General features: G+C 44.2%; 1 protein-coding gene across 7 annotated transcripts in view; it reads right to left on the bottom strand.

Moving 5' to 3' along the window:
- The window catches only part of FAF2 (Fas associated factor family member 2), a 73526-nt gene that overhangs the window by 19270 nt on the left and 26421 nt on the right, over positions 1-27835 (bottom strand). For 2 of the 7 annotated variants that reach the window (XR_016235575.1, XM_002710411.6), the window contains exons 2-4: positions 21514-21582; positions 6208-6342; positions 1088-1164 (exon numbers count right to left, since the gene is read on the bottom strand). Coding sequence is in view for 6 of the 7 variants with exons in the window: in XM_002710411.6 (XP_002710457.1) it covers positions 1088-1164; positions 6208-6342; positions 21514-21582 (281 nt within the window). In the remaining variant the exon portion in view is untranslated. The remainder of the gene's footprint in view (positions 1-1087; positions 1165-6207; positions 6343-21513; positions 21583-27835) is intronic. The other 5 variants (XM_008255444.5, XM_070076428.2, XM_089335093.1 and 2 more) reach the window with 5 other exon arrangements.

Below are 27835 nucleotides of genomic sequence, written 5' to 3'. Positions count from 1 at the left end.
AAGCACCTGGATCCTGGCTCCTGCCATCGGATCAGCGTGGTGCGCTGGCTGCAGCGGCGGCCATTGGAGGGTGAACCAACGGCAAAGGAAGACCTTTCTCTCTCTGTCTCTCTCTCTCACTGTCCACTCTGCCTGTCAAAAAATAAAAAAAAAAAAAAAAAAAAGAACTTGGCTAAAAGTTAGAAAGGAGCTAAGTGGCAGCTTCTCAAAATACCAAGGGGCCAAGGTCAAAGATGTTATCTGATTCTACAGCTGATGAATCCTGACTTCCAGACTGTTTCCTAGAGCAGGATAAATGGAGAAAGGTATAGGCTGCCCTGAATGTAAGGCCCAAATCAGATATACAGCTCCATTTGTTGGCTGGGATGAATCCCACGAAGCCTGGGTGTGGCTCTACATCAAACACCCAAATCTGATGTGCCAAGACATCAGGCCCCAGCCCACATTTTCTAGCCTTGTACTTTCTGCAGCTTCCAATGAAAAGCTCGTTGAATGGTACAGAAAGGAAGCTAGGGGAATGGTGAAGGTATGAAGCAAGTGGGAGTATACAAAAAAGGGTTCCTGTGTCAGCAACTGAGGGGTTGCCAGGGCACAGTACAATGTACACAAGGAATATCTAGAGTGGTGCAACTATTGAAACCTAGGGCAAAGTGGGTAATCTCAGAGCAAGAGAATTTGTTGAGCTTGTGAGCAGTCAGACACAGAAGAAGTGGTTTAGGTTACAAGGTCTACGGAATGTGAAGCTAGGAGATAATGATGGTTAGAAAGGAAAGGGCAGTGGAGATTAACTAGGGATGCAGAGGTGAAAAACATGGTGGGGAAGGGAGGAGACCAATAAATGTAGGCAGAATGATTCTTGCAAACAACAGGCAAGACTAATTTTAAAACTCTCATTTTATAACACCTGCCACTATGCTTGAACAATTTAAAATATTTTTACACTGTATTAAAAGACAGTTCAGGAAGAGTATAATCTCATGACAAATTGTCAAGTCAAAACTGATAAGAGTATAAAACCTTTCTGGTCTAAGTTTCAGCTCCAAAGTCTACCCTACTGCTTCTAATACATAAATACAGAGGTACGTACCTAAATATATCAAGTATCGTGTAATAGGTAAATCGGAATGGAAGCATTATCAAGTAATAACCCCATCCAAGCAGTCCCTGAAATTCCAAAAACAAAGTTAGAGACCATTCTCTCAATCCTGAATACTTTACAAAATGGCTGATTCAAGGGTGGGTGTTGTGGTGCAGTGGGTTAAGTTGCCACTTGGGATGCAAGCATTCCATAAATGAATGTCCAGGATCCACGCCCATTTCTGCTTCCAATTGAGCTTCCTGCTTAATGTGCCTTGGAGACAGATGATCAGCCAAGCATCTGTGTCCCTGCCACTGATGTGGGAGAGCCAGACTGAATAATTCTAGGCTTTTGGCTTTGGCTTGGTCCAACCCTAGTTGCTGTGGGCATTTGAGTAGCAGAACAGCAGATGGAAGTTACCTCTCATTCTGCCTTTCAAATAAATAAATAAACAAACATCTTTGAAAGAACCTTTATTAAAATTGCTAATTCAGATTGTCACTCTTCCCCTCTCACATGATCTCTCCTTCTGCACAACAGTTCTCTCTTCCTGGCTACTTCAGCCTTTAGAGCCATTGACTGTGACCTCACTTCACTTAGTACCATTTTTCTCACCTAATTTTTGTATTAAATTTCCTTTTACACTTTTCCTGTAGCTACTTACACTGTCAAGTCCATTTGCAAGTTTATTTCCACAAATGATAAATAATCATTCATTTTTGATTTATACTTCAAAATACATTCTTCAGAAATAGCAAGAAGAGTAATCATTATTACTATCTTGGACATTTGTACATAAATGAGAAGCTATTATTATACTGCATTCACAATGACAAATCCCTATGTAGCTGCTAATTTTAGTAATGCTAATTATTAACAGAATTATTGCTGTTATTATTAACTAACATAAAGGGCCCTATAGTTTATAAAACATTTTCTTTAAAAAAATATTTATTTATTTGAGAGGCAGAGAAACAGAGACAGAGAGCTCCCATCTGCTGGGCTCATTCCCTAAATGCCTGCCAATGACCAGGTTCAAGGCTGGGAGCCAGGAACTCAATCTACATCTCCCACGTGGAGGGTGGGAACCTAATTACTTGAACTCTGGCTGCTGCCTCCCAGGGTCTTCATTAGCAGGAACTGAATAGGGAGCAGGGCTGAGAACTGAACCTAGGTAGTCCAATGTGGGACACAGGCATCTTAGCTGCTGTGCAAAACGTCTGTCCCTAGAAAGCATTCCTTAAAACATATTGTGTTAACCTGAGATCCCTTCTGTGCCCATGGTGAGGGAGCTCTGCAGCCCCATGGCTGACATTTGGGTCCAAAGACTAAGTTAATAAGCTCAAAGCAAGCTGTAGAAACACTGGGCATATACAGACTTGAGTCATATAATTGCTCTAGAAATTTTCTACTTTACAATATCCCCAACAACTATAGTTTTCCCCCTTATTCATAGTTTCACTTTCCATGGTTTCAGTTATCTATGGTCAACTATAGTCTGAACATTTTAAATGGAAACGTTCAGAAATAAATAATACGTAAGTTTTAAATTGTGCACCATATTAAGCTGTGTGATGAAATCTCATACTGCCTCCTTCCATTCTGCTTGGAATAAGTGCTTAGACAAGATTCCTGCCCCTTTATTTTAAGATGTTTGTTTATTTATTTTAAAGAGTTACAGAGAAGGAGAGGCAGAGGTAGAGAGAGATATCTTTTATCTGCTGGTTCACTCCCCAGATGGTCTCGTTGGGTAGAGCCGGGCCAGGCTGAAGCCAGGAGCCAGAGCTTCATCTGGGTCTCCCATGTTGGTGCAGGGGCCCAAGGACTTCAGCCATCTTCTGTTGCTTCCCTAGGCACATTTGCAAGGAGCTGGATGAGAAGTGAAGCAGCCAGGACTTGAACCAGTACCTATATGGGAAGCTGCCGCTGTAGGTGGCTGCTCTACCTACTGCGCCACAATGTGGACCCCTGAAAGGTCCCTTTCTAGTGTATCCCTGCTTGTTACATAGTCACCTTGGTTATTAGATCAACCTGTGTTCAAGTGATTTTTATTGCAATTAATAAAGGTCCCAAAATAGTAGTGATGCTATCAATTCAGTCACCAGAGAAAAGCCATAAAGTACTTCCTTTATGTGAAAAGGTAAAAATTCTCAAGTTAAAAAAAATTGTTTGCTGAGGCAGGAACTAACTGTCTATTCATGAAATTGTAAAGAAGGAAAAAAGAAATCCATGCTAATTTAGTTTCAAATTGCAAAAGTTATGGATACAATGCATGCAAAGTACTTAGTTAAGACAGAAAAGGCAGGGGCCAGCATTGTGGTACAGCAAGTTAATCACTGGTTAAGTGCCATTGGCTGCTCCATTTTTGATCCAGCTCTCTGCTAATGTGCCTGGGAAAGCAGTGGAAGATGGCCTAAGTACTTGGGCCTCTGCTACTGATGTGGGAGGCATGGATAGAGTTCTGGGCTCCTGGCTTCAGCTTGGTTCAGTCCTGGCTGTTGAAACCATTTGGTGAGTGAACCAACGTATGGAAGAGCTCTTTCTCTAACCTTGCCTTTCAAATAGATAAATAAATCTTAAATATATGCAAAAGGCATTTAATTATAGGGTTGCATATTATCAGTGGCTTCAAGGGATGGAATGTTAAAGTATCAAGTATTCCACAAAAAGTGTAATGATGATTATATTATAATTGCTGCAAGATTACAGAGAGGGAGTCAGTGCTATGGTGTAGTAGGCTAAGCCTCCACCTACAGAGCCAGCATCTCATATGGGCACCAGTTCATGTCCCAGCTGTTCCTCTTCAAATCCAGCTCTCTGCTATGGCCTGGGAAAGCAGTAGAAGACGGCCCAGGTGGTTGGGCCCCTGCACCAATGTGGGAGACCAGAAGATGCTCCTGGCTTCAGATCAGCCCAGTTCTGGCCATTGTGCCCATTTGGGGAGTGAACCAGTGGATGGAAGACCTTTCTCTCTGTCTCTCCCTCTCTGTCATTCTACATCTCAAATAAAAAAATACAACCTTTATAAAAAATACAATCTTAAAAAAAAAAGAGTAAAGGGAGTGCTTTCTTAGTATTCACAACACAAGTACAAGAGGTAAATGTAGGGGTTAGCAACGTGCTTTAGAAGGTTAAGCCTCTGCCTGCAGTGCTGGCATCCCATATGGGCGCCAGTTCAAGTCCTGGCTACTCTACTTCTGATCCTGTCCTCTACTAATTCGCTGGGGAAATGCAGTGGAAGATGGCCCAAGTGGTTGGGTCCCTGCATGCATGTGGGAAACCCAGAAGTTGTTCCTGGCTTTGAATTGGCCCAGCTCTGGACACTGCAGCCATCTGAGGAGTGAACCAATAGATGGAAGACCTCTCTGTGCCTCTCTCCTTTCTCTGTGTATCTCTGTCTTTCAGATTAAAAAAAAAAAAAAAAAAAAATCTCAAGAAAAAAAAAAAAAGGGCTGGCGCCGTGGCTCCCTTGGTTAATCCTCTGCCTGCGGCACTGGCATCCCATACAGGCACTGGGTTCTAGTCCCGTTTGCTCCTCTTCTAGTCCAGCTCTCTGCTGTGGCCCGGGAAGGCAGTAGAGGATGGCCCAAGTGCTTGGGCGCCTGCACACGCATGGGAGACCAGGAGGAAGCACCTGGCTCCCGGCTTCGGGTCGGCGCAGTGCCGGCCGTAGCGGCCATTTGGGGAGTGAACCAATGGAAGGAAGACCTTTCTCTCTGTCTCTCTCACTGTCTAACTCTATCTGTCCAAAAAAAATAAATAAATAAAAAAAAAAAAAAGGTAAGTTGAACTCCAAGAGTAAGAAAGTGAAACTCCAAGAAATTCCTTAGAGTTCATTTTTAGTACACACATCTGACTTCTGTAACTAGACTGTGAGAAATTAAAGTTTGTTTTGTTTTGTTTTTTTGTTTTTTTTCACAGGCAGAGTGGACAGTGAGAGAGAGAGACAGAGAGAAAGGTCTTCCTTTGCCGGTGGTTCACCCTCCAATGGCCGCCGCGGCTGGCGCGCTGCGGCTGGCGCACCGCGCTGATCCAATGGCAGGAGCCAGGAGCCAGGTGCTTTTCCTGGTCTCCCATGGGGTGCAGGGCCCAAGCACTTGGGCCATCCTCCACTGCACTCCTGGGCCACAGCAGAGGGCTGGCCTGGAAGAGGGCAACCGGGACAGAATCCGGCGCCCCAACCGGGACTAGAACCCGGTGTGCCGGAGCCGCTAGGCGGAGGATTAGCCTAGTGAGCCACGGCACCGGCAGAAATTAAATTTAAAATGGGAAGACTGGCTCTTATCTTCAGATTCCCAAAAGCAAAATACCAGGCTATTGGCGCATGCTTTTTTTTTTTTTTTTTTTTTTTTTAAAGATTTATTTACTTGAAAGGCAGAGAGAGAGAGAGAGAGCGAGAAAAATATTTCCATCTGCTGTTTCACTCCCCAAGTCGATGCAATGGCTGCAGCTGGGCTGAAGCCAATAGCCTAGAACTCCACCCAGGACTCCCAGGTGGGTGTAGGAGATCAAGGCCTCAGGCCATTTTCCACTGCTTTCCCAAGTACATCAGCAGGGGGCTGGATTGGAACTGGTACCATTATGAGATGCCAGCATTGCAGGCAGATTAACTCATTAAGTCACAATGCCAGCCCCTTGGAGGACTCTTAAAATGCCTGCTGAATTTAAGTGAACCACCTTCTTCCTATTAGTCCTTCAAAACTAGTTTCAAAGATATGGCCAAGGCCCCCATAAAGATCCCAAGTACTTCCTCAAAAGTAGGTTTAAAATTAAGTGAACTGAAGCAACAAAGAAGTTGGTAAACAGATCATAATCTAAAAGCAGAGATCTATTAAACATGTATCAAACACTTTTAGACACATAAATAAATCTATGCACTCAGAAAAAAAAAAAAAAGGGTACTCTCCAACCAACCAGCCAAAAACAGAAAAAATGATAGAATCTCCAACAATTTATTAAACCATCAAAGAAAAACTATATATGTACTAAATCTAGAAAGGGCCCAGGTCTAGGTAACAAATTTACATTCTAAACATTTCCTTTACTCCTATCATAGAGAAATCAATATAACCAAATGAAGGAACTTATAAAATTAAAAAGTGGGAAATTCCAGCTGCAAAATGACTTGCCCTTGGTTGTGGTCTTGAGACAACATAGCTGTATATCCTGTGGTCAGCTGTATTAACCTGCAGGGGTCGGGATGGAGGTGGGTTGAAAACACTGGGTACACCCTCTTGCTCATTCAGTCTGTCCTGTACAGCAGCCTGAGGAGGAAAACAGATACAAGAATTTCAGTGATGTCCAGATCAACTCAGAAGGAGAGATGCAACAAATGCTTGGATGATCATTTCACAAAGGTCACCAGAGGAGTGCATCTTCAAGGAACTTTCAGCTTGCCGTACTGGGAGACAATGAGAATTCGCACATAGTAGAAACCAGGGAAGCTAGCAGGAGACTACATTTATGTAGCAAACACCCTGCTTTTATTCAAATGCAATATATTACTTAGAATGCAGTGCTTCACTCCACAATCCCTAGTGGACACTGCAGTAGAGCAGTTTGGATCAGAGGTATCTGATGGAGGACTTTGGAAATGAGAAACTTAGGTCAGAATACTAGTTCCATCACTCAGAAAGTTGTTCAACTTATGAGCCTCAGTTTCTTTGGACACAACAATGAAACAATGAAGGAACAAAATTTCTTTTTTTTTTTTATTTTTTGACAGGCAGAGTGGACAGTGAGAGAGACAGAGAAAAAGGTCTTCCTTTGCCGTTGGTTCTCCCTCTAATGACCGCCGTGGCCAGCGCGCTGCGGCCTGCGCACTGCGCTGATCCGATGGCAGGAGCCAGGTGTTTCTCCTGGTCTCCCATGGGGTGCAGGGCCCAAGCACTTGGGCCATCCTCCACTGCACTCCCTGGCCACATCAGAGAGCTGGCCTGGAAGAGGGGCAACCGGGACAGAATCTGGCGCCCCGACCGGGACTAGAACCCGGTGTGCCGGCGCCACAAGGCGGAGGATTAGCCTAGTGAACCGCGGCGCCGGCCAGAACAATATGTCTTAAGAGTTAACTTTGGGCTGGCGCCTTGGCTCACTTGGCTAATCCTCCGCCTGTGGCACCGGCACCCCGGGTTCCAGTCCCGGTTGGGGCGCTGGATTCTGTCCCAGTTGCTCCTCTTCCAGTCCAGCTCTCTGCTGTGGCCCGGGAGTGCGATGGAGGATGGCCCAAATGCTTGGGCCCTGCACCCCCATGGGAGACCAGGAAGAGGCACGTGGCTCCTGGCTTCAGATTGGCGCAGCGCGCCAGCCGTGGCAGCTACTTGGGGGGTGAACCAATGGCAAAGGAAGACCTTTCTCTCTGTCTAACTCTGCCTGTCCAAAAAAAAAAAAAAAAAAAAAAAAAAAAAAAAAAACTTTAAAATGGAATGGAATGGTCATATATAAAGATCCTAATAAAACTCCAGGTAGGCAACTGGTAACTCAGTTAACAACAAAAAACCATTTCACACCACTCCTCCCTTTTCAGATTTATTTACTTATATTTGAAAGGCAGAGCTACAGAGAGAGAAGGAGATGCACAGACAGAGGTCTTCCATCCGTTAGTTCACTCTCCAGATGATCGCAATGGCTGAGGCTGGGCCAGGCCAAAGCCTGGAGTCTGGAATTCCATTGGGTCTCCTTCATGGATGGCAGAGGCCCAAACACTTGGGCCATCATCTTCTGCTTTCCAAGGCACATTAGCAGGGAGCTACATCAGAAGTGGAGTAGCTAGTTCTTGAACTGGTGCTCACATAGGATGCTGGTGCTGCAGGTGGCAGCTTAATCTGCTGAGCCACACCACCAGGCTCCCACCTCCTTTCTTTAAAAAAGGTTTATTACTGGGGGTGGTGCTGTGGCATAGAGGGCAAAGCTGCCGCCTGCAGTGCTGGCATCCCATGTGGGCGCCAGTTCTAGTCCCGGCTGCTCCTCTTCCAATCCAGCTCTGCTATGGCCTGGGAAAGCAGAAGTTGGCCCAAGTACTTGGACCCCTGCACCCATATGGGAGACCCAGATGAAGCTCTGGCTCCTGGCTTTGGACTGGCCCAGCTCTGACCGTTGAGGCCATCTGGGGAGTGAACCAGCAGATGGAAGACCTCTCTCTGTCTCTCTCCCTTTGCCCCTGCCTCTCTGTAAATCTTTCAAATAAATAATCTTAAAAAAAAAAAAAAAAAAAAAAAAAAGAGTTGGGGCTAGCGCTACGGCATAACAGGTAAAGCCGCCGCCTGCAGTGCCGACATCCCATATGGGTGCCGGTTCAAAACCCGGCTGTTCCACTTCCAATCCAGCTCTCTGCTATGGCCTGGGAAAACAGTAGAAGATGGCTCAAGTCCTTGGGCTCCTGCACCCATGTGGGAGACCTGGAGGAAGCTCCTGGCTCCAGGCTTCGGATCATCATAGCTCCGGCCATTGCACCAACTGGGGAGTGAACCAGTGGATGCAGACTGTGGGGAGCAGCCCGGACTGGACTGAGTTACTGGAATTAAGACTTATTCTATGCATCTGCTCTCCCACAATATGGCGCTGGGAGAGAAGTAAACAGCTTCCGCACAGCTGCCTCCAGTTCAACCAATAAACTGTAGGACTTGCTCCTGATTGGAGAGCAGCGTACTCGGCGTGTGGGCAGCCGAGTTGGGATTGGTGGAGAAGGACTATAAAGGAGGAGAGAGACGGCATGCACCGGGAACATCTAAGGGAACACCTGTGCAGCCCCCGAGAAGAGCCGGCCGGCGGTGTGCCGCTCCCCTGCGGAAGTGGGGAATGTGGCCAGGGGGAACTGCCCTTCCACGGAGGTGGAAGGGATAGTAGCCAACCCGGGAGGAACCAGCAGCAAACCCGGGGAGGGCCGAGCAGACAGAAAGAACAGCGCAGGGTCCTGTGTCGTTCCTCCACGAAGAGGGGGAGCGACATAATGGTGCCGTGACTCGGATAGGAAGCCTAGGCAGGGTTTTGTGTCGTTCCTCCACGAAGAGGGGGAGCGACAGCAGACCTCTCTCTCTCTTTGCCTCTCCTTCTCTCTCTGTGTAACTCTTACAAGTAAAATAAATAAATCTTTTTTTTTTTTTTTAAAAAAAGGTTGACTATCTATTTGAAAAGCAGAAAAAGAGAGAGAGAGAGAGAGGGAGGGAGGGAGGGAGAAAGAGAGGAAGTGGGGGAAGGAGGGAGAAAGAGACATCTTCCATCTGCTGATTCACTCGTCAAATGGTTCCAACAGCCTGGGTTGGGCCAGGATGAAACCAGGAACAGGAACTCCATCCAGGTCTCCCACACGGGTTGCAGGAACTTAAGTACTTTAGCCATCATCCACTATTTCCCAGCATAGTAGCAGGGAACCGGATCAGGAGTGGAGTAGCCAGGATCCTGGAACTCTGATATGGGATACACACATCATAGGAGGTAATTTGACCTGCTGAAGCACAATAATGCCCTGCCCCTCATTCCCTTCCTAACTCTATGCCTGAAAACAGTTGTTTGGGGGTTGACATTGTGGCGGGGCAGATAAAGCCACAGCATGCAATGCTGGTATCTCAAATGTACACTGTTTCAAGTCTTGGCTGCTCCACTTCAAATCCAGCTCCCTGCTAATGAGCCTGGGAAAGCAGCAGACGATGACCCAAGTATTTAGACCCCTGCCACCCATGTGGGAGACTTGTAAGAGTTCCTGACTCCTGGCTTTGGTAAGGCCTGGTCTGACCATTGCAGCCATTTGGGGAGTGAAGCAGTGGAGGGAAGCTCTCTCGCTGCATCTTTCCCTGTCTCTTTGCCTTTTAAATGAATAAAATAAATCTTAAAAAAAAAATGGTTATTTGTCCCAGAATAATAATAGTAATAAAAAATCAAACCGAAAACCAGCCTTCCCAATGAGATATCTGGCCTCTTGCATCATACCAGATGACTGCTCTGGTACCTGTAGGTTGAAGCTCCCACACCCAATAGTCTTACAGTGAAGACTGGTTATACCAGAAAGAGCAACCTTGTGGTTGAAGGGGAGGATTCTGGATAACTCCAGCATAAGTCATCATGGAGACTAAGTGTGGGCAGCCAATTGAATCAATTATGCTTCGATAATGAAGCCCCAACAACACCAGACACAGAGGCTCAGGTTGGCAATACTTTCCATATTGTTACACACCTGTGCCAGGAGAGTCAGTGTATCCTGACTCCACTGGAGAGGAATGTTTGGAAACTTGTGAGTCTCTGCCCTATGTGTCTTCTCCTTCAGCTGAATTTAATCTGTATCTGTTCTCCAGAATGAACTGTAACATTTATAACAGATTTCAGTGGTTTTCCAGTCAACTATTAAACCAGAGGGTGGTTTATGGAACCTATTTAACTTGCAGCTGCTGTCAGAGTGAAGGTGGTCTTTCAGAGAGTTATGTGGTCTCTAAAGTGGATAGCTGACTTTAAATGTTCCAGTTTTACCCTGTCTCTCCTTCTCTCTGTCATTATTTATACCTTTCAAATAAATAAATAAATAAATAAATAAATAAATAAATAAATCTTAAAACAAACAAAAAACTCCAGTTTTGGGTCTGGCATTGGGGTTTACTGGGTTAGGCTGTCACCTGTGCTGGTTCAAATCCCAACTGCTCCACTTCTGATCCAGACCCTGCTAATGTGCCTGGGAAAGAAGCAGAGGATGGCCCAAGTTCCTGGACCCCTGCTACCCACATGGGAGACCTGGATGAGTTTGGGGATCCTGGCTTCAGCCTGGTTATGCCCTGCCCTGCCCTGATCATTTGGGGGAGTGAACCAGTAGATGGAAGATCTCTCTCTAACTCTGCCTTTCAATATATAAATAAATCTTAAAAAAAAAAAACAACTTTCCAATATAGGTAATAATAGGTAGCTCCTTACTTACATTCAACAAATGGAATTAGGACAATTAAATAATCACATACAAAAGAAAGAAGTTGACACCCTAAGTCACACAATACACAAAAATTAACTCACAGTACATTAAAGACTTAGATGTAAGAGCTATAAATTCTTACAAAGAAAACAAGAGTGTAAATCTTTGCAACATAAGAAAAAAACTGATAAATCGGTCTTTATCAAAATTAAAAATCTATGTATAAAAAGAGAGTGAAGAGGAAACACAGAATGGAAGAAAACGCTTTCAAATCATCGATCTGTAAGGGTCTAATACCCAGAATATATAAAGAATCCTTACAACTCAATATCAAAGACAACACAATTTATAAATGGTCAAAGGACTTTGAACAGACATCTTGGCAGAGAAGATATATAAATGGCCAAGAATGTAAAAAGATGTTCAACATCAGTATTAGTCATCGAGGAGATCCAACACTAAAGCACAACGAGCTACTACTTTATAACCACTGGGATGGCTGCAATCTGACAGATGGGCAGCAGATCTTTTTCAGCATTCCAGACATGGCAGTTCCACTGGGCAGCCACCTGGGGTTCCAGGCTTCACTTCTTCAAGCAGGACCATGTACTTCAAGAACTACTCTGGCAGATGTGTTGGGGTCATCATCTGCTGGTTCATTCCCGAGACACTGCCTCTCCTGTGAGTCAAGACTATCCATTGGCACCGATCAAGAAACAACCTCGGCCGGCGCTGCGGCTCACTAGGCTAATCCTCTGCCTTGCGGTGCCGGCATACCGGGTTCTAGTCCTGGTCGGGGTGCCGGATTCTATCCCGGTTGCCCCTCTTCCAGGCCAGCTCTCTGCTGTGGCCAGGGAGTGCAGTGGAGGATGGCCCAGGTTCTTGGGCCCTGCACCCCATGGGAGACCAGGATAAGTACCTGGCTCCTGCCATCGGATCAGCGCAGTGTGCCGGCCGCAGCACGCTGGCCGCGGCGGCCATTGGAGGGTGAACCAACGGAAGGAAGACCTTTCTCTCTGTCTCTCACTGTCTAACTCTGTCAAATAAATAAAATAAAATAAATTTTTATAAAATTTATTTATTTTTTAAGTCAGAGAGGGAGAGACATGGAGAGATCTTCCATTCGCTGGTTCACTCCCTAGACGGCTGCAGAGGCCAGGGCTGGGCCAAGCCAAAGCCAGGAGCCAGGAGCTTCTCCTGGGTCTTCAATGTGAGTGGCAAGAGCCATCTCCTGTTACCTTTCCCAGGCCATCAGCAAGGATCTGGATCAGCAGCAGAGCAGAAGGGATGCAAACTGGCACCCATATGGATACTGGTGTGTCAGGCAGCAGCCCTACCACACACCACATTGCCATCCTCCTTCCCCCCATTTTTATAAGCTATTAATTTCTTGAGTACTTTGTAAAATGCCCATAGCTCTGGGAAATAAAGTAAAGCTTGTCTTTAGTCAAGTTTAGACTTAGTGTAAAGGCATTTTAAAAAAAGATTCATGAAAGGCGATGACAGAGAAAAGATGGAGGAACAGAAGGATTCTACCCACCGGCTCATTCCCTAGACGATCTCAGTGGCAGTGTAGAAAAACATGTAATTTTGCTGTGCTTTCACTTTGAGCTACCTCAAGAGGAGGAAGCTAATGCAATCTCTGCAATGTTTCCAGAGCATTACAGGGGGTTCTGTAAACAGCTCAGAAGGGTTTACATTTTCTAGGTTAGTGTAGTAATATTGTGATATTCCAGGAAGTTGATGTGGCTTAGGGTACTTATTTAGGGCAAGTTTATATCTTGTGTGATATTTATGTTTTCTGAGGAGGAGGGTATATTAGGACCATGATATGCTTAATTTTGTTGCATCCTGTAGTAATGAATCAGACTTGACCGGCACCACGGCTCAATAGGCTAATCCTCCGCCTTGCGGTGCCGGCACACCGGGTTCTAGTCCCGGTCGGGGCGCCGGATTCTGTCCCGGTTGCCCCTCTTCCAGGCCAGCTCTCTGCTGTGTGGCCAGGGAGTGCAGTGGAGGATGGCCCAAGTGCTTGGGCCCTGCACCCCATGGGAGACCAGGATAAGCACCTGGCTCCTGCCATCGGATCAGCGCGGTGCGCCGGCCGCAGCGTGCTGGCCGCGGCGGCCATTAGAGGGTGAATCAACGGCAAAAGGAAGACCTTTCTCTGTCTCTCTCTCTCACTGTCCACTCTGCCTGTCAAAAAAATAATAATAAATAAATAAATAAATAAATAAAAGAAAAAAAAAGTAATGAATCAGACTAATCATGTGTAAATAAAGCTGTTATTAAAAAAAAAAATGGCCGGAGCCGTGGCTCTCTTGGTTAATCCTGTCAGTGGCGCCGGCATTCCACATGGGTGCTGAGTTCTAGTCCTGATTGCTCCTCTTCCAGTATAGCTCTCTGCTGTGGCCCAGGAGGACAGTGGAGGATGGCCCAAGTGTTTGGGCCCCAGCACCCGCATGGGAGACCAGGAAGAAGTACCTGGCTCTTGGCTTCGGATCGGTGCAGCGCTGGCCGCAGCGGCCATTTGGGGAGTGAACCAACAGAAGGAAGACCTTTCTCTCTGTCTCTCTCTCACTGTAACTCTGTCAAATAAAATAATAATAATAATAATAATAATAATAATAATAAAGCATACGGGGCCTGGGCTGTGGCACAGGGGGTTAGTCTACTGTTTGCAGTGCTGGCATCCCAAATGAGCACCAGTAAGTCCCAGCTGCTCCACTTCCTATCCAGCTCCCTGCTAATGTGCTAGGAAAGCAGTGGAAGATTGCCCAAGTCCTTAGGCCTCTGCACCCATGTGGGAAACCTGGAGGAAGCTCATGGCTTCTGGTTTCTATCTGACCCAGCTCTAGCTGTTGACACCATTTGGGTGTGAACCAACGGATGGAGTATGTCTCTCCTCTCTTGCTGTAACTAACATTTAAAAAAAATTTTTTTTAAATTATTTCTTTTTTGACAGGCAGAGTTAGAAAGAGAGAAAGAGAAAAAGAGACAGAGAGAGAGAGAGAGAGAAAGGTCTTCCTTCCATTGGTTCACCCCCCAAATGACCGCTACGGCCGGTGTGCTGCGCCAATCCGAAGCCAGGAGCCAGGTGCTTCCTCCTGGTCTCCCCTGTGGGTGGCAGGGCCCAAACACTTGGGCCATCCTCCACTGTCTTCCTGGGCCACAGCAGAGAGCAGTACTGGAAAAGGAACAACCGGGACAGAATCCAACGCCCCAACTGGGACTAGAACCCGGGGTGCCGGCGCCACAGGCGGATTAGCCTAGTGAGCTGTGGCACCAGCCTGTAACTCCAACTTTAAAAAAACAAAACAAACAAAAAAACCCACATACCTAACAGCATTTGTTGTCAATTATAAAGTAAGGGCTTCCAAGCAAATATCAGAATTTTAAAAAACTTATATTTGCCACCAGAAGGTCTAATGGTGTTCTAATATTTAAAGGTAGCTCTGATGAGATTGATGGCACTATTCATGATATTACATAGTAAAATACTAGCACCACTTGGAAGATCTAGATTAAATCAGCAAACCAGAATTTTCTGAAGAGCCAAAGAATGGATATATAAAATCACTTACTGGTAAAAGATCCTTTCAAAATACAATACGAATGATTGGATTTTAATGTAACAGAAGATGAAAAAAAAAAATCACTGACGTAGTTTCAAGTTCCACTGTAGCTAACTCAATAAGTCACCACCCCAGTATCAAAGAATATCCAGTTATCTGTAAAGGCTGCTACCGAAATACCATATACACCTAGACGAAACTGGATTTTCATCATGCACTTTTAACTAAAACTACATACCAAAACAGATTAAAGGCTGAAGCAGACATGAAAATCCAGCTCCTTCCTATTAAATTAGACACAGAAAAGACTTGTAAAAATGATTATTTTTTCATAAAAATGTTACTTTTGTTAAAAGGCTTTGAAAAATGAATTACCTTTTTATCAGTCTCAGATTATAATATGGTTATACATATCAATATGTAGAATCCATATAAACAGATATTATGGTCTATCTGGGGGAGAATAATACTTAGGCATAAAAATACTTGGAAAGAATGAAAAGAAATTATATAGTATTATGGTTATGCTGGGATAGTAGGACTAAGAAATAGCAGTGGGGGGGGGGCTGTGTCATAGCATAACATGTTAAGCTGTTGTCTACTACAGCAGCATCCCATAAGGGCACTGGTTCAAGTCCCAGCCGGTTTACTTCTGATCCAGCTCCCTGCTAATGTGCCTGGGAAAGCAGTAGAAGATGGCTCAACTGCTTGGGTCCCTGCATCCACATGGGAGACCTGGAAGAAGCTCCAGGCTACTGGTTTCTTTTTATTATTATTATTATTATTTATTTGACAGGTCGAGTTACAGACAGTGAGAGAGAGACAGAGAAAAAGGTCTTCCTTCCGTTGGTTCACTCCCCAAATGGCCGCTACGGCCGGCGTTGCACCTATCCGAAGCCAAGAGCCAGGTACTTCTTCCTGGTCTCCCATGCGGGTGCTGGGGCCCAAACACTTGGGCCATCCTCCACTGTCCTCCCGGGCCACAGCAGAGAGCTGTACTGGAAGAGGAGCAGCTGGGACTAGAACCCGGCACCCATATGGGATGCTGGCACCGCAGGCGGAGAATTAACCAAGTGAGCCATGGTGCCAGCCCCTGGGCTACTGGTTTCAACCTTGCCCAGCCTCAGTCATTGCAACCATTTGGGGAGTGAACCAGCAGACAGAAGATCTCTCTCTCTCTCTTTCCCTCCCTCTCTCTGTAACCCTGCCTTTCAAATAAATAAATCTTAAAAAAAACGAAAGAGTAGTAGGGAAGTTATCTGAATGTGATTCTTTTCATATTTCATCTTGAGTTATGCATTTATGTATTATTTTTATACATTAGAAAACACAGTCCCAGTAGCTCCGCTCCAATCCAGCTCTCTGTTGTGGCCTGGGAGAGCAGTGGAGGACGGCCCAGGTCCTTGGGCCCCTGCACCTGTGTGGGGGACCTGGAGGAGGCTTTTTTTTTTTTTTTTTTTTTTTTTTTGACAGGCAGAGTGGATAGTGAGAGAGAGAGACAGAGAGAGAAAGGTCTTCCTTTGCCGTTGGTTCACCCTCCAATGGCCGCCGTGGCGGCCGGCGCACCGCGCTGATCCGATGGCAGGAGCCAGGAGCCAGGTGCTTTTCCTGGTCTCCCATGGGGTGCAGGGCCCAAGCACCTGGGCCATCCTCCACTGTACTCCCTGGCCACAGCAGAGAGCTGGCCTGGAAGAGGGGCAACCGGGACAGAATCCGGCGCCCCGACCAGGACTAGAACCCGGTGTGCCGGCGCAGCTAGGCGGAGGATTAGCCTAGTGAGCCGCGGCGCCGGCCCTGGAGGAGGCTCTTGGCTCCTGGCTTCGGATCAGTACAGCTCTGGTCATTGTGGCCAGTTGGGGAGTGGGCCAGTGGATGGAAGACCTCTCTCTCTGCCTCTGCCTCTCCTTCTCTGTGTAACTCTTTCAATAAATTAATCTTAAAAAATAAAAATAATATAATACTACCTATCCATGAAGTAGCAGGAGTAAGAGTGATTTTCTTATATTTCTTGGAATTCCTTCCTTGTGTGGGTGCATACATGAGTGTGTTTGTTACTGCAATAAAGTTATAATACTTTTTTTTTTTTTTGACAGGCAGAGTGGACAGTGAGAGAGAGAGACAGAGAGAAAGGTCTTCCTTTTGCCGTTGGTTCACTCTCCAATGGCTGCTGCGGCCAGCGCGCTACGGCCGGCGCACCGCGCTGATCCGATGGCAGGAGCCAGGTACTTATCTTGGTCTCCCATGGGGTGCAGGGCCCAAGCACTTGGGTCATCCTCCACTGCACTCCCTGGCCACAGCAGAGAGCTGGCCTGGAAGAGGGGCAACTGGGACAGAATCCAGCGCCCCGACCGGGACTAGAACCCGGTGTGCCGGCGCCACAAGGCGGAGGATTAGCCTAGTGAGCCACGGCGCCGGCCCAAGTTATAATACTTCTATAAATTATTTCATGTTAAAGATGGTAAACAGTATACCAGATAAATGTGAACCAATGAAATAGGATATAGTAATAAATCAAACTCAAATTCTAATAAAAATTACCAACAAAAGGTATTATAAGAAATTTCTAATAGCCACATGTGTATGCTTCAAATACGAGTGTCAAATTGTAGAAAACAAAGTGCCTCCACCCAAAATAGACATACAGTTTACTCATATATTTTACTTGCATCATGTCCTGCCTTTCAAAGCATGTACAAAAGTAAGCATTTCCTCTGATGTCCTGTTATTAACAGTGGGAAGACACACTAAGCAGATTTACACATACCGAGGTCTAGAAGGACAGACAATATGCTCAAACACCAAATATAGTTATCTTGGGGCTGGTACAGTGGTGCAGCCAGTTGAGCCACTGTGTGTGACGCTGATGCACCAGTCCACTTCTGCTCCAGCTGCCTGCTATGGGTCAGGGAAAGTAGCAGAACATGACCCAAGTACTTAGGCCCCTGCCACTCACATGAGAGACCCACAGGGAGTTTCGAGCTCCTGGCTTTGGCTGGAGTACCTTGTAGCCACTTGGGGAGAGAACCAGGAGATGGAAAATCTCTTTGTCTCTCCCTCTTTTCCTGCCACTGTCTTTCAAATAAACTAATCTTTTTTTAAAAAAAAGATTTATTTATTTATTTGAAAGTCAGAGTCACACAGAGAGAGGAGAGGTAGAATGAGAGAGGTCTTCCATCTGCTGGTCCACTCCCCAATTGGCCGCAATGGCCGGAGCTGCGCCAATCTGAAGCCAGGAGTTTCTTCTGGGTCTCCCGTTTGGGTGCAGGGGCCCAAGGACTTGGGCCATCTTCTACTGCTTTCCCAGGCCACAGCAGAGAGCTGGATCGGAAGTGGAGCAGCCGGGTCTTGAACCAGTGTCCATATGGGATGTCGGCACCACAGGTGGCAGCTTTACCTGCTACACCACAGCGCTGGCCCCATAAATCTTCTATAAAATATATGCTTATCTCAAGAATACTACTGTCAAAAACTTACTCTTTTTTAAAAAATGGTTTATTTTAATTGAAAGTCAGAGTTACAGAGAGGCAGAGGCAGAGAGAGAGAGAGAGAAAGTCTTCCATCCGCTGGTTCACTCCCAAAATGGCTACAATGGAGCTGGGCCAATCCGAAACCAGGAGCCATGAGCTGCTTCCAGGTCTCCCACACTGGCACAGGGGCCCAAGGACTTGGGCCATCTTCTACTGCTTTCTCAGGCCATGGCAGAGAGCTGGATCGGAAGTGGAGCAGCCAGGACTTGAACTGGCACCCATATGGGATGCTGGCACAGCACGCAGTGGCTTTACCAGCTATGCCACAGCACCAGCTCCAGCTTTCCTTTTTAACTTTATAAACTCCCCTGTTAGATACTTTATATACATGTATTGTTTTTGTAAGCAGAAAAAAGACATTATCATTTGAAATAAAGAAATCTCTAAAACCACACTGAAGATGTTATGTCAAGAAGCCTCAACAATTAAACAGATTCTAACTGCATGTTTAATAAGCTTGCTTGAATACAGACATCAGACCTTTATCTCTCAAATAACACACTCTATAAACAGCTGCTGTCAACAGTAAAGAGAGTGGGTATGGGGAATGACAGGCAAGCAACTCAAATGATACTTCCATTTTTTTCCCTGTATTTTTTAAGAAGAAATTTGAAATGAGTATTGCAAATATGTTTGGTTTCCAGGGTCTGGACAGTAAGTCCATAGTTGTTCCCTTAATATTTTTCCGTAAGTCTGAAATAGTTAAAAGATATTTGTATTTCTTACAATGCTAATGAAATGTTATTAAATCAATGAGTTCTCAATGACTATATAAAATCAAAAACAAAAACAAAAACAAAGAAAACTACTAAGAATTCAAAATGTTTCTAAATAACTTTCGGGCCAAAGAAGAAAAACAAAACTTTCAAAATTTATTTCCAGAGGAAAATGCACCGTTTTAATTGTATGAAAGTACAAAGAAATTAACAGAGCTATATAAAAAAGCAGGATAATGAATTAGAGACATTTTCTTGGTAAGAAAATGAAAAGAACCAACAAATATGAGATTTTTGTAAGCAAAACAAAAAAATAGTCAGCCAGTTTCTACCAAGTCTCATTTCTGAAATGTGAAAATAAATGTCATAAATAAGAAAAAAGAGTAGGATAATAACACAGAAACAGAGAATAAAGGACATGCTGTATATAGAGCTATGCTAAAAACGTTTGCCATTTCTAAGAAAAATGTCTTTTCTAAGAAAGCAATAGGGGCCTGCACTGTGGCGCAGTGGTTAAGCTGCTGCTTGTGATGCTGGCATCCCGTCTCAGAGTGCTGGTTTGAGTCCCAGCTACTCTGCCCATCCATCTTCCTGCTAATGTGCCTGGAAAGGCAGAGGGTGATCTGCCACCCACGTAGAAGACCAGGATCGAGTTTTTGACTCCTGGCTTTGGCCTGGCCCAGATCTTGCCATTGTAGCCATTTGGGAAGTAAAACAGGATGAAGATTTCAGCCTGCTGCCCCTCACCCTGTACCACCCTATTGCTCTGCCATCTGGGGAGTGAGCCAGTGGATGGAAGACCTTTCCCTCTCTCTCTCTCTCTCTCTCTCTCTCTCTCTAACTCTCCCTCTCAAATAAATAAATGAAATCTTTAAAAATAAATACATATTTAAAAAAAATAAACCGATACAGAAAACAATTATGATTGACAGGGAAAGGAAACTGCAAAATTCCAGAACACAGGCAGAAATATGCTTTAGGTATTTTTTCCCCCAAATCTTTAAGGAATAGATAACTCCTACACTATTTAAAAGCATCAACTCATTTAAGCATTTAAATTTTTATTAAAAATTTAAATTTTTAAAGCTAACAAATGCTTCAAATCAAAGTCTAACAAAAAACACAAAAATACAGACAGCATCATTCATTCCCACTGCACAAAATGCACCTCCCCGAAATGTTCACTCTTCAGTCTACTTCATCATTCAAGTATCAGTTCTCATGGAACTCCAGAGTCTAAAACTTGATTATCCTATTTAAAGTAACTTCCCAAACTGCTCCGTTACATTTCTTATAGTCGTCTTATTCAACATTTATTACAAACTGAAATTACTTGGAGTTAAGCTCCATACAAAGTAAGGACTGAGTTTGTTTACTATTATAATAACAGTATCATTTAGGAATATGTTTTCAGAAATCCAGCTCCCTATTGAAATAACATACCAAAATCAAAGCAGTAATTCCACAGATCAAAAGGGCATGTAAAAAGATTCAATATTTACTCCTGATATACAATTAATGATATACTAAACATGGAAGAACAGTCAACAGTTAGAATTACAAGGTACCCGGTTCAGTATTTATGCTGGGAATATAACAATTAACAAAACAAAACAAAAAATAAATCTCTGTTCTCTTGCAACTTACATTCCAGTGGTTCTACCTCAAGCAATAACCAACATCATAGGATGTTGGCTATTACCATTATTAACTGATCCTGATAAAGTTCTAACTAATTCAAATGGTCAAGTGAAAGAAACAGAAGTTGTAGGTGACAGAACTACCTAGAAAAATCAAAAGAATACACTCTAAAATATATAATGAGGAGGTTTATATTAAGCTAACAGGTTAAAAAATACATAAAAATAGCTTTTCAAGGAGCCTCAAGAAAAAATAAGGGGGAGAGGTATTATACTGAAGGACTTGGTCACCATTTTTTCTGATTATTTTTAGAAAGCTTTTATTTAATAAATATAAATTTCACAGGTACAGCTTTAGGAATATAGTGGTTCTTCCCCTCCATATCCACCCTCCCACCCCAACTCCCATCCTACCTCCTACTCTCTCTCCCATCCCATTCTTCACTAAGATTTATTTTTAATCATCTTTTATATAAGAGACCAATTCTATACTAAGTAAAGATTTCAACTGTTTGCACTCACACAGACACACAAAATATAAAGTACTATTTGAAGACAAGTTTTACTGTTAATTTTCATAGTACAACTCATTAAAGACAGAGGTCCCACATGGGGAGTAAGTGCACAGTGACTCTTCCTGTTGATTAAAAAATTAACACTTTTATTTATGACGTCAGTGATCACCTTGAGGCTCTTGTCACGAGTTGTGAAGGCTACGGAAGCCTTTGGAGTCCACAAACTCCGTCAGTATTTAGACAGGACCATAAGAAAAGTAGAAGTTCTCTCCTCCCTTCAGAGAAATGTACCTCCTTCTTTGATGGCCTCCTCTTTCCATTGGGGTCTCACTCACAGAGATCCTTCGTGTAGGTCATTTTTTGCCACAGTGTCTTGGCTTTCCATACCTATTTTTCTATGACTTTATAAACTTTCTTCACATTATCTACCTCTCCTACATACACTTTTAGTTTTAAACACTGAAGAGTAGTAATTCTAGAAAAATCTACTGAGGAAAAAAATTCCTGCTATAGATGTTTTTGATCCTTTATTAGAGCAGGAAAAAATAATATAACTCAAAATGAATGCTATTTTACCTCTATGTTCCAGTTATGCTGTTCCAAGGTATGGCGACATTGATCCATAGATTCTATACCAGTCAGATCCTGAACAGAATGATAAAACAATCAGTTACTTAGGCAAAAACCAACAGTACACATATGTTTATTTTTATCCCTAAAAGAATACTTAGGAATATTGTCAGGAAAATACACTAAAATGTGTTGTAGGCAGATGCTAAAACATGATGAAATGCCACTGATTTAGAATTAATTCAATCACCCATCTATTCCAGATTCACACAGAAAATAATAAAAGATAACTCCTTTTAAAACTTCAAGAACTTTTCAATTCAAAGGATTACTAATTAAAATCAATATTGCTAAAAGAAAGCTAAAGAAAATTAAAATCTCTTCAATTCTGAGTCTAGCAATATTCTTTAATGCCATTCTGTTTATAATAAGTAATGTTGCAATGCAGCTTTCCTACAAAATTTCATGTTTTTCATTAACCTAGGTCATTTAATATAGTTTATAATGTGAACTTTACTTCAGACTATTTCCCTACAAGTATTTTTCTCATCTACTTCTTGCAGGATTGCCCTAGGGTTTCACCCTGTCTCTGACCAAAGCTCCTTCTCCTGCCCCTCTGCCACCCCTCCAAGTGTAGACATTCACTAAATATGTGTCCTGGATTTTTGTCTCTCTCCACGTACCTCCCTGGTAATCTCATTCAATCACTAGCCTCCACCCACCTTTTGTTTTTCTCATTTTAAATTATGATTTATTAAGTTGAGAGGGAGAAGAGCTGGGAGAGAGGAGAAAAAGGGATATGGAGGGAGAGAGAAAGAGAAAGAACAAGCCAGTGAGTGTACAAGCACTCTCTCATCTGCTGGCCCATGCCCCAGATGCCCACATCAGCCAGGGCTGGGATGTAGAAGTATCAGGAGGAGGGAGAGAAACTAAATAACTGCCAATGTCTTGTGGTGTTCTGAAAGCTCAATTAAAGACTCTGGCTCTGGGAAGGAAAAGTAGTTACAGACATAAGATAAAACAAAAATGAACTGTCAGAACTCAATTACACTTATGAAGTACAGAGTTCTAGAGCTGGAATATTCAAGGTTGAGGTTGAGGGCCAGGTGTCATCTTTGCTTGGATGTTTTACAGGGTGGTGGTGGTGTTAACAGACACAATGAAATGATGAATTTGAGGTACTGGAGCCACATCTAGACAGCAATGTTACATAGGCTATTGGAAATGTGCTGCTCAATCTCAGAAGAGATGGGGGTGGGGAGGCAGAGATTAATCTAGAAGTCATCTGAATAGAAAGGATACTTGGAGGGGAGTGTTCAGGTTGGCAGTTAAGATGTGGCCCGCATCTAAGTGATGGCTTTGACGTATGCCTCTGGCTCCTGACTCCCATCTTGCCACCAAAGCAGACCTGAGAGGCAGCAGTGATGGCTGGGTTCCTGGTTGGAGTACCTAGTTGTTGGCTTCAGCCTAGCCTAGCTCCAGCTGTTGCAGGCATTTGGGAAGTAAACCAGCAGGTGGAAGATCTCTTCTCTCTCCCTCCCTGTCACACTTTCAAATAAATAAATCATTCTTTTAAAAGTTACCCAAATTATATATAAACAATAAAAGTTTCTAATGTTTAAAGTACTGTAAAAATTTCAAAGCTGAAACAGAAAAACTCTGTGAGGAGTTCTAGTGCTCTGTTAGAAACCACTGACTGACAAATCCTGACAATCTGATTTAGGTCTTCCATTCGGGGGTCTCATTTTGGCTCTTGTCTTCTAGCTGCTAATAGGCTGCATACCCAACTTCCTAACCTCCAATTCCTACGTTATTCCACGAGAGGCTGGGGCACCCAGGGTTCCAACTCTTCTCAATGTGGATTCATTTTAAGAATTGGGCTTGGGGCCAGCATTGTGGCATAGTAGATTAAGTCTCTGCATCTCATATGGGCGCTGGTTCAAGTTGCAGCTGCTCTACTTCAGATCCAGCTCCCTGCTAATGTGCCTGGGAAAGCAGCGGAAGACTGGTCCAAGTGCTTGGGCTCCCGCATCCATATGGGAGACCAGGAAGAAGCTCCTGCCTCCTGGCTTCAGTCTGGTCCAGCCCTAGTCATTGTGGCCATTTGGGGAGTGAACCAGCGGATGGAAGACCTCCCTCTCTCTGTCTCTCCTTCTTTCTCTGTAACTCTGCCTTTCAAATAAAAAAATAAAAAAGTTTTAAAAAGAACTGGGCGCTATTCTTACCTTCCTTTGTGGGTGCAAATGACCACTCCTAATTTTAAATGACAACGATTTCTATGAGCCTATTGTCTTCTACCTTCTCTTGTGATTATTTACATTCATTATACTGTCTTCTCAGAAGATACCGGTTCCTGGAGAGCAGTGCTTTTGATTCGTTTATAGTACTTCCTAGTACCTAGGCATACAGTAATTTTAGTGCAAGTTATAAATATCTTTTTAGGGGCTGGCACTGTGGCACAGTAGGTTAAGCCTCTGCCTGCAGCACCAGCATTCCATATGGGCACCAGTTCATGTACCCGCTGCTCTTTTTCCAATCCAGCTCTCTGCTAATGGCCTGGGAAAGCAGTAGCAGAAGAAGATGGCCTAAGTACTTGGGCCTCTGCACCCACGAGGGAGACCTAGAAGGAAGTAATACTGGCTCCTGGCTTTGGATTGGTCTTGCTCTGGCTGTTGTGGCCATCTGGGGAGTGAACCAGCAGATGGAAGCTCTTTCTCTCTTTCTCTGTAACTCTATCTCTCAAATAAATAAAATATTAAAAAAAAATTTTTTTAAAGATTTATTTATTTGGGACCAGCGCAGCAGCTCACTAGGCTAATCCCTTGCCTGCGGCGCCAGCACCCCGGGTTCTAGTCCCAGTTGGGGCACTGGATTCTGTCCTGGTTGCTCCTCTTCCAGTCCAGCTCTCTGCTGTGGCCTGGGAGTGCAGTGGAGGATGGCCCAGGTCCTTGGGCCCTGCACCCGCGTGAGAGACCAGGAGGAAGCACCTGGCTCCTGACTTTGGATTTGCACAGTGCGCTGGCTGCAACGCACTGGCTATAGCAGCCACTTGGGGGGTGAACCAACGGAAAAGGAAGACCTTTCTCTCTGTCTCTCTCTCTCACTGTCTAACTCTGCCTGTCAAAAAAAAAAAAAAAAAAAAATTATTTGCAAGTTAGAGTTACACAGAGAGGAGAGGCAAGGAGGGAGGGAGGGAGGGAGGAAGAGAGGCCTTCCATCCACTGGTTCACTCCCCAATTGGCCGCAACGGCCAGCCGGACTGCGCCGATACAAAGCCAGGGGCCAGGAGCCTCTTCCCGGTCTCCCAAGTGGGTGCAGGGGTCCAAGGCCTTGGGCCATCTTCTACTGCTTTCCCAGGCCATAGCAGAGAGCTGGACCGGATGTGGAGCAGCCGTGTCTCGAACTGGTGCCCATATGAGATGCTGGCACTTTAGGCCAGGGCATTAACCCACTGCGCCACAGCGACGGCCCCAATAAATAAAATCTTAAAAAAAAAAAAAAAGAGAGAGAGAGAGAGAGAGAGAGAGAGAGAGATCTTTTTGTATAAGCTTCAATAATCATAGCTGTAAGATGAAATCCTGAAGACATTATCACAAGTTCTCACTGAGTATTAACACACTGGTTTTTTTTTAAACTCCAAATGTTCTGACTAAATGTCAGGCTAGCTGTTAAAATACAAACTTGTACAATCTTCCTGGAAATTAAGTCAGGGAAGAAGCCCAGGAAGCACGGTTTTGTTCTGTTTTTTTTTTTTTTTTTTTTTTTTTCCCAGTAAAAGAAATTTTATTAATTTCTGTAATATTTTGCTTATTTTTTATCTGAAAGGCAGAGAGACAGATATCTTCAACTCCTGGTGAACTCCCCAAATGCCTTCAATAGCTGGGACTGGGCCAGCTTGATGCTGGAAGCCTGGAACTCATTCTGGGTGTCCCATGTGGGTAGCAGAGACTCAACCACTTGAGCCATCACCTAGGATGTGCATCAGCAGGAAATTAGAATTGGAAATGGAGCTGGGACTCAAAGCCAGGCATTCCAAAATGGGATGCAGGCATCCCAACTCTGTGCCAAATGCCCATCCTGGAAGCAATTTTTTTTTAAAACATCTGAGCAGATTTGAATGTTTAGCCAGGCTGGGAAATTCATAGTATTAATGTACAATTCTAAGGAGGAATAGGGATTCTAAGATCCTTATTAAAATTAACTTTTTTTTAAAAAGGCTAAATACACTGTAGGAGACAACAAGCACATCTTCAATATAATGAAACACTTAACCTAATTTGTGAGCAGAACCCTTTTGTAAGTAAAGTAGTGAAGCAGAGTAAGCTGGAAGGCCAACTGAACAAACCTGCTTCAATTATTACTGATAAATACCAAAACCACACACCAGGAATACACATGTTGGACACGCCCAGGAGAGGATTACTCATTCAAACATCAGCACCTGTTCACTAATGCAGTATACTAGACAGCCAGGATACACACAGTCCTTTCTTTCATTAAATTTGTATCTTAGTAGAGGGAGATTGACCAAAACAAACCACACACATAAAAATAAATGAATGGAATGTTCACTTTGTTCTAGCAGATTCCTTTAGATTAGTTGTTCAAGGAACAGAGATTTGAATGAAAAATAAGGGGCGAGCAATGAGGAAATGCATGGGAGGAATATTCCAGGCAAAAGGACAAGAAATACAAAAAACTCCAGGCCAGATGGAGAATGTGACACTGTGCATTTCTCAAAACCCACAGAACTTTACAGCAGAGTGAACCTTAATGTAGGTAAATTTAAAAATCATTTAGGAGGTCGGAGGCTCCTGGATAAAACATAGACTGTGATGAAAGATAGGGGAAAGGTGCTGACCTAAGTGATTTTGGAGATGAGTCTGTAAGAATGAAGGAAAAAGAACTGCACAGAAGCACTGTCTTCTCGTTGATGAAATGCTTTCCATAGGAGTGCATACTAATTCTAAAGCCACACAATCTGTATACATACAATGCAACTGGACAACTGAATAAACAAATCGAGGGAGCCAGCTTTCTCACTTTTTAAAAAAAGATTTATTTATTTGAAAGGCAGAATGACAGAGAATATGTGAGTGAACAAAAGAGAGAGACACAGGTACACAAAGAGATAGACTGTCCCATCTACTGGGTCACTTCCCAAATGGCTGCAACAGCTGGGGTTAGGAGAGGCCAGAAGCCAAGAACTCCAGCCAGGACTTCCTTCTTCCTTTTTTTTTTTTTTTTAAATATTTTGAAATTAAAAAAATTTATTTGAAAAGCACAGTTACAGAGAGAGGGAGGAGGGGGGAAGGGGGAAGGAGAGGGAGAAGGAGAGATAAAGAGAGAGAGAGAGATTCCATCTGCTGGTTTACTTCCCAAATGATTGCAAGGACTAGAGCTGGGCTAGGCCGAAGCCAGGAGTCAGGAGCCAGAAGCTTCTTCCAGATCTCCCACATGGGTGCAGGGTCCCAAGGACTTGGGCCATCTTCCGCTGCTTTCCCAGGCATATCAGCAGGGAGCTGGATCAGATGTGGAGCAGGACACAAACCCATATGAGATGCCAGCATTGCAGGTGGCGACTTTACCCACAACGCCACAACCTGGGCCCCTGGGTCTCTTTCCTGAGCCATCATCTGCTGCTTCCCAGGCACATTAGCAGACAGCTGGATCAGAAGCAGAGTAGCCAGGACTTGGGCAAGCACTCCAACATGATGTGGGCATCCTAAGCAGTGGTTCAACCTGCTGTACCACAATGCCAATGCTCACTCCAATTTTCTCATCAAAAAAAAATTTTAGGGGCCGGCGCTGTGGCATAGCAGGTTAATGCCCTGGCCTGAAGTGCCAGCATCCCATATGGGTGCCGGTTCTAGTCCCAGCTGCTCCTCTTCCAATCCAGCTCTCTGCTATGGCCTGGGATAGCAGTGGAAGATGGCCCAAGTACTTGGGCCCCTGCATCCATGTGGGAGACCTGGAAGAAGCGCCTGGCTTCAAATTGGCACAGCTCTGGCTGTTGCGGTCATATGGGGGATGAACCAGTGGTTGGAAGACCTTTCTCTCTGTCTCTACCTCTATCTATAACTATCTTTCAAATAAATAAATCTTTAAAAAAATTTTTAAATTTATTTTTATTTATTTGGAAGGCAGAGAGACATAGATAAGAAAGAGATCCTCCATCTACTGGCTCACCAAATTCCCAACAGCCAGGGTTGGGCTGGGCCAGGTTGAAGCCAGAAGCCAGGAACTCTATCCTAGTTTCCATCATGGGTGGAAGGGATCCAAACATTTGAGCTATCACCTACTGTCCCTACAGGGTGCACATCAGCAG

Source organism: Oryctolagus cuniculus, chromosome 6 (assembly GCF_051225735.1).
Source record: "Oryctolagus cuniculus isolate XC-2025 breed Fujian yellow rabbit chromosome 6, ASM5122573v1, whole genome shotgun sequence".
Taxonomy (NCBI): Eukaryota; Metazoa; Chordata; class Mammalia; order Lagomorpha; family Leporidae; genus Oryctolagus; species Oryctolagus cuniculus.
This window is presented reverse-complemented; position numbering and strand designations above follow the sequence as displayed.